Raw genomic sequence first — 10,703 nt, forward strand, 5'->3', positions numbered from 1 at the left:
GTTTATTTTAAGTGTCACTTGATGGAGCAAAATATACAGACACCGCCTGCAGCAGTTATGAATCAGCAAACTCAATACACAGGGAAAGAAAGTGGAAGATCGTAACAATAGACACTAGACGACATGAGACACTTAACAACCACATCTTTCCTAATGCTTTATACATGCTTTCAAACGCTGACTCATACCTCAGATAAAAACATCAGTTTGAATTATTAAATGATTTCTATAGGTTGTAGATTTCTCAGACATAAGCAGCATTTGATTTGGCTGTCCCAACATAGAAAATAAGATCTGATGAAGTTGAGGATGAAACAGCATTGAGGTTTGATAAAAGCTTAACTTTTCATTCATACATACATACTAAATAAATGGGTGTACAGAAATGGTTTTCAACTTAACACACAAGTCCATAAACCAAACAGTCTCAACGAGGAGAGTCTGTTTCATTGGTATTAAAAAATTTCAAAATACATCAACGCAGGTAGAAAAAAATACAGAACATCATATTGCAGAAGGTCGCTGATCTCTACCAACCAGTGGATGAGAATCAGTCATTTTATATATATATATATATATATATATATATATATATATATATATATATATATATATATATATATATATATATATATATATATATATATATATATATATATATATATATATATATATATATATATATATATATATATACAGTTATCTGCATGTTTAAAACGATCAAAACAGACACAGAAGAACCTATGTCCTCTCCTACAAATTGTTTTGTGACTTTGATGAAATTCACTTTCCTATCACTCTGCAACCACATAGAAGTCTTACCATTCTTAGGATGGATTATGTGGTAGAAAACAACATTGATATTGATAATTGATAATTTTAAAAATATATCTATCACAGTATGTCTCATATGGTCATCCCAAACCTTAAAACCAAACTAATCACTGCATTTTTTTATCAGCCATGTATCCAACATAACTCCAGTCATGATATACAGTATATATTCAGGATATGACTCCACTGAAAAATGATAAATATTATATTAAGTCTGCCATTAATACTCTGTGCTTGAAAATAATGTCGCAATCTCAACCAATGAGCTGCAGCTGTGAACCACAGCTACAGATGTATGCTAGTTTAGTTTTTATTACTGTCATCGGTAATGGCATTTTAACTTGATAAAATGCTGAAGTACTCTATTTTAGGAATACTTCACCCACAAACTGACCATTTGTACATCAATTACTCGCTCTGTGACATTGAATTGCAGAGAAAAAAAGGTTTTTTTTTGCATGTTTCCATGTCGAACAAGAATCCAGAAACTGAGAAAATCATTGATGATTTGAAGTCATAGGGATCCGCTTTTTAAAAACAGCAAAAATATATCAAAAAGTCAGTTTACAAACTCACATTACTCTTGAGGTATAATCTTAAGTCTCATTTATCCAGTTGCATGCTCAGTACTGTCCAAAGAGCTGGTTCTTTCTGATGGAGAACTGACCTGAAAGTGAAAATTATCAATGCTCTCTTCAAAGCCAGACTACATTGACAAAAACATTAATTTATCCTCGCTGAACATGGGAGCTGCTGATCTACTACTGCCCTGATCAGTTACTTTGTGTTATTATGTGACTTCTTTTTCACAAATTCAATGCAACGCAGGGTGATTAATAGGGCTGCAGGATTCAATCAAATATTAATCATGATAACAGTTTTGGCTTCCCATAATTTAATAATATGAGTGACTGTGATGCGGACTTTTAAAATGCATGCTCCGCTCAAAGAAAACTTCGGTGCATATAAAATCAGGAGCTTCCTGAACTAACAGCCAGCCTCCACTTTTGAAGAGCTGTCATGCCACTACACACGTACCACGATTCAATTCTGGGTAAAAAGTTTTGTAACAATGTTATTTACATAGTTTTGCTTCTCAGAGATGCCCTAGGTTCGGGTGAAGAAAAAACTAGTTTGCATAATTACATTAGCAGTAATGTAGCAAAACATAAAAGTAAAAGCATGGCTCCATTTAAATGCAAAAGTGCAAATGAATAATTGTGATCTCAGTATTGGTTAAATTTATTGTTATAATTGTGCAGCCTGAGTGAGTAGTTAATGATATTGGTCATTTGGGGGGTAAAATATTCCCTTCAAGCATAATATGAAAGGTTTTTCTGTAAATAGGTGCCCAAAATGTTGGCACAGTGTATTCACAAGCAGGGTGCTAGATACATTCTAGGAGAAACAGACTCCCCAAGCACAAGAATAAATATATCAATAAGGCGGAGGTTAAATCAGGTATTAGAATACGCTTATGTTCTTTGTAAAAAGTAAAGTAAAATCTTATGTTCATATGCTTCAAGTCCCAGACTAGTAGGGGCCAGACAACTGAATCACTGCAAGAGACCTCTGGAGCATTATGGGTGTCAATTTAGATACTCTGCACAGAGCAAGCTAAAAAGGTGCAACACTGTAAACTCAAGGCCCAACAGTGAAATAGAGGCAGTACAGTGCCAGACAGAAGCTTCCCACTTTACAGTTATTTATAACCTCACAGAAGCCAGTATCTTGAGATGAACAACCACGGGAATACATATATGACCCATGGTAAATAGCAGTTGCCTTTTTGTAAGCAAGGTAATATTTGACAAGTTTTTTTCAGAATCATACTGATACTCTTGTCCATCAGAGAAGAGGTGATGCTATTGGTTGTCCACTGAGTTGCTCTATTCATCATTATGTAAAACACACACATTTAAGTGGCAATGACAATCCAAAAGCAGGCTTTCATCCACATGTTTGGCCCCTTCTGATTTTTTATAGTGTTTGAACATCCACTTGATTTGGAATGCATTTGCCTCATGGTACACAATGTGTGCAATGTTAATGTACATACTCTGTACCTGTGTTAATTGTCCTTACATTAAAATTGCTACTCCTCCATCTCTATGGTAACAGAGGGGTCCCGGTCCTCAGCTGTAATGAAAGGGGGGAAAAAAGACATTTCAGCATGCATTATTTGTTTGTTGCAACTGATTGAGCTCATACAGTAGTTAACGTGTTGCATGTGACCACCAGGTGGTAGCAGAATAGAATAGTAGAATCTAAACACAGCAAACAGTTCTGCAGGGGGGACTGAGGTGCCACCAGGTTACTGAATTTTAAAACCAGCTTGAACACAAACGCTTTTGTTTGTTTCAAAATCACATTTCTGAGCCTTTTTTTAATCCAATGTGACAAAGTGTGACCTCCTAACTGCTAAAGTTTGGGCTGCAGCAAAACACCAATTATAATAATAACGCTTCTCACTTTATGTGAAAACAAGTGCAACTATTTGGTTTGGTAATGCATTTCTTACTGTGTCTTGATAACCTCTTTAGCAGGACTGGTTATGCTATTAAGATTATGGTGCTTATAGTGGGTCATTAGGCAGCTCAAGAGACTCATTAAGTTTTGCACCTGTGCGCCTTCACACTCAACTCTTTTTAACAAAGCTAAATACACCATGTTTATATTGTGGTACTTGGAAAAGGCTTTTGCTAGCAAATACAACCACAGTGTCTACAGAAGCACTGAGAGGCAAGACAAAACCCATTAAAAATTATTAGAACAATAATTCAGAGCACAGTTAAAATTCAGTTTTTCTGTTTGTACCAATAAACCTTATCGGAGTTTATCAAAGGTTTGAAATACATACTTTTCATGGATTAAATGTTTAAGTGAAAAAACAAAAATAGTAGAGTAACTGAGGTTAGACACACCTTTAACACTCTGCTACTGGGAAATACTGATCCAGTTTATCAGGCAACATTGCGAATGCCATCTATTTTTTAAACTTGAAAAAGTAAAATATATGTATACATACTGTATATATTATATGCAGTTCAGAAGGTATATGATTTTAGTTTCAAGATATTAAAGAGCTGTTTGAATTCTGGGAACTACAGAGAATATGTGGAAGTATAAATATGCATATGACAAAATTAAAATGACTCACCCAGGCTTCCGTCCTCAGAGCCATCATCCGACTCCTCCCACATGTCCTCATTAGCTAATAAGGGGTTGTGGGACTCAGAACTCCGATTCTTCAAGGGGAAGTAGTGGCCGTTCCCTTGGCTGACGTGCAAAATGCACAAAAGAAAATGGAAGCTAGTTAAGGAACTATGACCATTCATCCCATCCACTGATCCAATCCCTCATGCTACATTTTGTTCACTATCTCAAACCCTGCAACATGTAAAACAACTCTGTTCTTCCTGCCTTTTTAATGACTATTACATTGAAGTTACACAGTTTAGTGTTCATGCCTCAGTATTATAATTTTGTGTCTACTGCAAACCAAATGTTATTTACAAGAATATTCAAGAACACAGGTGCATTCAAAATGCATTAGGGAGCAGCACCACTGAAAGATGAGTGAGGGGAGGAGAATCAGTTTATCATGCATTTTAAAGATCTCTGAGATTTTCATTTAAATAAATGTTTTCAGTCACTATCATCAATTAAGGTAGCACAATGGTGACTGAGCCTATGGCCATGTGATGAAAGCCTTTGCATTTGCAGTATTATAAACATCATGTCTGTGGCGACATTCTCCTCACTTGTGTCTGAAGCAGCATATTGATTATTTTCCAAGTCTTTGCTGGAGTTGTAAGTGCATTGTTGCTATGGCCGAACAAACAAACCTTGAAATTTCAAAAACAATTGAGAATCCACAAGTGACACTGTTTGGACATTTGGAATGTGAGATCCAAAAACACAACTTATCACCATAAACACATCAAGCAGCATTAAAGTACTTCTTGTCGTAATAATTATATTATTTCTGCAGCTGGGAGACGTTTTCATGTACTTTAGGAAGAACTAAATTCTTTGTAACATAGTTCAACATGTCACATGAGAAACAGGACTCTGTTTATTGATTGGTTGTTGGTATTCCCTGGCAGCAATGCGCAGCTAAAAGTTAAACTATCTCAAATTTTTAGTTTGGCCGCACTTCACCGCAGAATCATATTGCACGTCAGCTCGCTGCAGGCTGCACTTTCGACACTGCTTGGTGTGTTTTTTTCTGCAATAGGTGCCATCAGAAAGAAAATATGGAAATCTTTGAGATGCAACTTTAATTTGCTGTCACAAACTCACCTTGTGAAGACAGGGATGAACCAAAGCCTTCGATCCTCTCCAAACACCTGCTGCAGGTTTCTGCGTATGCCAACATTGAAGCCATTTCTGTCTGGTCCAGTGACAAATACTGGAGCTGAAAAGGCCTCTGGAAAAGGAAAAAATAATCAGAACATGTTTTAAATTCTCTACATCGTGTTTTAAAAACAGCCTACATTCATGACACTTCAAGACTTCCTTGCAAATAATTCATCTGCCTAAATGACAGGTAGTGAAAGAGCAGTTTAATGAGCAGAATCTAATAGGTTCGCTGATAAATATGTAAATCCTCACCTAAAGTGGATCTGTTCTTGGCCACCAACCAACAGTGGTAGCCAAAGAGGAACATGAGACTGACAAAGAACATGAGCGCCACAAACATGAGGAACAGGACATGGAACTTTGCAGGCCCATTTGGCAAGTCCCCCTGGGAGAGAGAAACAGGAGAACGAGAAACTTGAGAAAAAGGTGGGCTTTAAAAGGGTATGACTCATGACACAGGGTTTAGTTTTCTGTTATTGTGAAATTCAACAGTGCCGACTGTGAGAAACTCAAATTCAATTTGTCATATGACTCCAAAATCAGATGTTAAGCTTGAGTGATAATTTAGTCTGATGACACTCACCACCCAGAATTTGAGGAAATACTGAAAGACTGTTGCTGCAATGAATACACAGTACAGCATGGAGTAGGAGAGGAAAAGCAGGAAAAACTTGTAGTTGGAAAAGCCAACACAGTTGTTTACCCTGAAAGAAAAAAAAAAGAAATTCTGGTGTCAGAGCAAACTTTATGCATACATTTCCCAAACATGGAAATACAGGCTGAGATTATACTTACCAGGGACAGTGATGGTCCATCTTCAAGACACATCTTTAAAAGAAAAACATATTTTGTTTCTGCATATCATTTTGATACAGCAGCTATGTTAAAGCACAAAACACCCTAAGCACAATTTATAAAATCATAAGCCTCAAACTTTTAATACAACATTCTTTACATGTACATGACAGCCATATAATTCCTGTTGGTGAACCTCTGCTCTGATTGATCATTAGGATAATCTTTCTAAGAGATTGTGTGCCAGCAAAGCAACACCTTCTAATTATCACAACAGTCCCAGGCCAACAAATATCCCCTTGCCTGGGGCAATCTCTCTAGATGACTGGTTTGAGGAGGAAAGAGTGACTTACGTTTCACAGACTGAGCAGTGGTGACAGCGGTCAGGCTTCAGTACCTGGCAGCGGTCGCAGAACCTGATAGCTACAGACAACAGGATGGCCAGTTGAATGAACGACATGTGAGCTGATCTTACCCTTCACATACTTCCTGTAGCCTAGAACTAAGCAATCAGCACTAATGAAAGAAATGCATTGGCTGATTGCTGTGGATGGGGATGCTCAGGAACAGACACAAAGCTAATTGTCCTTGCTTGCTTCTTTTCAGCGCACACAGATTATGTGTGAGATGACAGACTGTGGCTAATGTACCTGCCTTGCAACTCCCATAGTTTTGAGATGTGTAAAATAAGTGAATAGTTCCTTATGAAACCATATCCTTGCACGGAAAAATGTAAATTGCTTGACAGGATAATTTACCTCCAGACTGAGCTCGAGAAAAGATGGGCAGCTTCTTTGCGATCTCAACCAGGATTTGTTTTTGAGCATCTGGCCTCTCCTCCATCTCATATCTCTGTTTGTCTGAGTATGACAGCTGAAACTACAACAGATAGACATCATAATCAACAGCAAGTTTGCTTTACATTAAAGGCTTATTATGTATGGCATACTAAATTTTATAAGATTATGTTGAACCTGTCAACAGTTCAGTTTACCTTTTTGCATGGTGATGCAGGTGGGGTAAATATGGACTTCCAGTAGGTCCATGAGAACATCACAAAACAAACATGAAATACCAGTAGATAGGCCACTGAAATGTAAAAAACAGGCACAATATTTTTACAAAACTACCAAACTGTTGACGTAATGTGTTGTTTAGTAGCGCACACCGTTTGTGGCACACAAAAAATAGTGCTTAACTCACCTTTTTCCAACGTGTTGGTGAGTGTAACTGAAAAAAACAAAGATATGGCTTAATAATAACACAAGGAAGATGCCAGAGACTAGTAACAGTGAGGCTAACTGTGATCACTGACATTAGTTTGATTATTAAAAGAGGGACAACAATTAACAGTTTACGTTACCGGCTAACACGACTAACGTTAGCCAGATTGACAGGTTTTAGCTAAGGATAGCAACATCAGTCAGTCTTTTAATAAACACGGAGTAAACACGAACCTCTAAGAGACAACAAGAAATTAAAATACGTCTCACTTTTTTAAATGCTCAATATTACGTTAAATAAAAGCACACACCCAAAACCACTTCCGCCTAGTCTGCTAGCTCCTGCTCTGTGTTTAACGTAATTTTAGTCAACACTGCTGTGCGGCAATCTGCGATGTCTCCAGATTAAAAAATGAAAAAAAATCACAACAGACGGACTCAGTTCCTCATACTTACAAAGACATAGCTCAAAGACGTACGCGTAGTATGACCACAATACCACGGAGGTTATTATAAGGACAGGTATCCAGGAGAAAACCCTTTGACAGCATCTCAAACCTCTGGAGAGAGCCATATTCCAGCTCGCCGCTGCTCGTTTCTGCGCTCCACTACCATTCCTGGGATTTATTCATCGATGATATCAGGGAGCGATTCACCGCACTCCAGGAGCCAGACCAGCTGATTGTTTACAGCGACAGATCTTATAGTACATCCATGCGACAGATCAGATCAGATCTGATTCCTGTATTTGTCATATGCATGTTTATACGCAGTCAGCAATGCAATGAAGTGTTTTGAACCAGAAGAACCAATCAACTCACTATTCAAAGCAATAAAAATAGAATAAAATAGATTTTTAAAAAAACAGATATAGCTATATACATGTGCAAGGTATGTGCAGTTAATTACACGAGATTAATCTATTCACGTTAATAGGTTTATTTAAATTTAACAGCTTGTTGGTTAAAGTGATCATTTATTACAGAATATGAATACCTTAATGTGACCTGTTTATTGAAGTACACATACTAAGGGACTGTTGGTTATTTATGGGAGAATAGGGGTTGATGCGCAAAGGGAGGTGTCAAATAACTTTTCAAGCATTTGGGAAGGAGGGTTTTTTGTCTATATATTTGCATATAAGTTTAGCATGTGCAGGATGATGATGTATAAACCAACACATTGTAAAGATAAATAAATTTGTAGATTTGCTCTTCTTGTTGTAGCATCAGAAATGAAAATCTAACTTAACTAAACTAAAACCCAAACTCATAAATGAATTATCTAAAAGCATCTTAGCCTTTCTTTAGACTAATTGTTTCGGGGGGTTTTTAATCTCAGGATATCTTCCTCCAGAAAACTTTCAAAACAATGTTGGCTATGTCTTGATAGCTAGCAATGCTAGCTATCTAGAGATTTCTAGCTAGCTAGCTAATAACATTAGCAAGCTGTTGAAACTACAATTCTGTACTACTACAATATGTAGATATGAACTATATAAAGTCATATAGGACTATATACCAAAACATCAAACTAAATACTAGTTTGAGGCAGGATTTCCCCCTCTACGGGATGGTGGTTGTCTACAACTTAACATCTTTGCTTGAAAGGAGAATAATGTCCTTTCAAATTAAGTAAAATGGCCCTACCCACAAATTTCCCAACATCTTCTATATGTGTATTTGTATCTTTTAACATTTTTTTAAGGTGTATATTATGAAAAAAAAAAACCCTTGGCAACCAGCATGCAAAACAAGAGTGAAAAAACACTGCTTTCTTCAATTCCAGAAATTCAACATTTAACTTTCAAGTTTTTAAGTTTTTAAAGTTTTCAAAATCTAACAACTTTTTTTATGATGGAGGGAGGGTCATGCATTTTCACTCAGAGAGACTTAAGGAAAAATATCTGTTTAGAGCAGGGTCAAAAAAGAACAAAGAAAAGTCATACCCCTGTCAGCTCTCTCCTCCAGTAAATAAAGAAAACCCCCTTAGCACTAAAAAGGCTAAAATGTAGGGAACAGAAAGTTATGTATTTATTAACAGAGAAAAAAATCAGACAAAGAAATTATCCACAGTATCATCCTTGGTATTTCCAGTCAGTTGAAGCCTCCAACTGAACTGAGAGTAAGATGCATCACAAACATCACATTGTTAAAGCAGACAGTCATAAGTCTATATCAGGCCTTTTCACAAAAGATATTTTGACTCACCACAGAGGAAGAAATGATGTCAGCACACTTACGTCTGTGCAGTGTTTCACTTCTGAGTTTTCAGTCGATCAGACCTTCATCAGCACATACATGAAGCAACAGTGGACAGGCAGGTGAAAGTAACAAATCCCAGTTTAATCATTGGCAGCATGCAACACACCTGTGTACAACCCTGGTTGTAGAGGCTCCACCTCCTGGGAATTGTAGTTTTTTTTAGAAGTTAAGGGGCACTGTGAGGCATATGAAGGAAAGTCATACCTGACATAAAATACAAAAAAAGGGGACGGGACACAATGAATACAGAAAAACATATACAATCAGGAAGCACTTTATACCAGTACCAAACAATTTCATCACATAATACATAGGGGTTTAACAGGGATAAGGCGAAAGCCAATGTTAAAGAGAGATTCACAGATCTATGAAATAAACATCTCAAGAACAAAAGTAGAACAAAGGGAAATGGAGCGACATCAGGGGAGAACCATCATGAACCACAGACCCCAAATTATTTAAGAAATTAAGAACAAAAAACATCTTGGATTACAGCATAACACTCATGTCAACCACAGGATGTTTTTAATTTAACAAATAAATATACACATAAAGAGTTATAAATATTAAAAACAGTGGCTGAATTATATTTAGTTTTCAAAAGTTAAAAATAAAAAGTAGTAACGCAAAGATAAATTTAAGACACTGAATTATTTGTAGGCTTATCTTTTTAGGAGCTCACAAGTCAGTGTCTTGAACTTATGTCTTAGACATTAAATGATTTGACTCCACCTAAATTACATGTGACAGTTTACTCTGTGGCACAAGCATACAGAAAATAATCCTTTCCTATCGTCCCAAATGTATTATGTTCGCTATATGAGTTCTGGTATTACTCTCCAAACCAAAAAAGTAAGATCTTCCATGTAAAATCCTATGGACCACAGCTTAACACTCAGGAGGGTTGTGGTGGAGATGTTTCTACATCTTGAAGATTTTATTTCAAGGTTGTAATTGGTCAGTTTACCTTAATCAGCCACATTACTTAGTTTCAATATTACAGTTCAACCATTTTTTTTTTAGGTTTACATAAATATGTGATAATGAATTATGAGACTGCAGAGAGCTGATAAGAAATGAGGGGAGAGAGATGGAGGACAACAGGCAACACAGGTCCCCAGCTGGACTGGGGACTGATTTAACATTAACAACACTTTTTCAATTAAGTGCTCTTGTTTACTCCGGTGTGCTTAATTTGTAGGTTACGCAACCAGCTGGATTC

General features: G+C 36.7%; 1 protein-coding gene across 2 annotated transcripts; it reads right to left on the minus strand.

Moving 5' to 3' along the window:
- Positions 1-700: 700 nt before the first annotated feature.
- zdhhc15b (zinc finger DHHC-type palmitoyltransferase 15b) lies at positions 701-9,531 on the minus strand. 2 transcript variants are annotated; one of them, XM_042493671.1, is made up of 11 exons: positions 9,428-9,531; positions 7,198-7,224; positions 6,989-7,083; positions 6,753-6,873; positions 6,348-6,417; positions 5,995-6,027; positions 5,783-5,903; positions 5,452-5,584; positions 5,140-5,266; positions 3,995-4,113; positions 701-2,973 (listed from the first exon to the last, which is right to left on the minus strand). In XM_042493671.1, exons 3-11 carry the CDS (start codon positions 7,046-7,048, stop codon positions 2,930-2,932), a joined length of 828 nt encoding a protein of 275 aa, XP_042349605.1. In that variant the 5' UTR covers positions 7,049-7,083; positions 7,198-7,224; positions 9,428-9,531; the 3' UTR covers positions 701-2,929. The 2 variants fall into 2 exon arrangements, with proteins under 2 accessions (XP_042349605.1, XP_042349604.1); XM_042493670.1 differs by lacking the exon at positions 9,428-9,531 and adding an exon at positions 7,674-7,812.
- Between the last annotated feature and the right edge of the window lie 1,172 nt (positions 9,532-10,703).

The sequence above is a fragment of the Plectropomus leopardus genome, chromosome 9 (assembly GCF_008729295.1).
Source record: "Plectropomus leopardus isolate mb chromosome 9, YSFRI_Pleo_2.0, whole genome shotgun sequence".
Classification (NCBI taxonomy): Eukaryota; Metazoa; Chordata; class Actinopteri; order Perciformes; family Serranidae; genus Plectropomus; species Plectropomus leopardus.

What these genes read in the sequence shown, in the direction of transcription:
- zdhhc15b (XM_042493670.1), bottom strand. Translation starts at nt 7,791, where the DNA reads ATGGCTCTCTCCAGAGGTTTGAGATGCTGTCAAAGGGTTTTCTCCTGG. An exon ending in CGTCTTTGAGCTATGTCTTT is followed by an intron (nt 7,225 to 7,673) that starts GTAAGTATGAGG and finishes TGTTTTTTTCAG; the next exon opens with TTACACTCACCAACACGTTG. An exon ending in TTCTCGAGCTCAGTCTGGAG is followed by an intron (nt 6,418 to 6,752) that starts GTAAATTATCCT and finishes TGTTGTCTGTAG; the next exon opens with CTATCAGGTTCTGCGACCGC.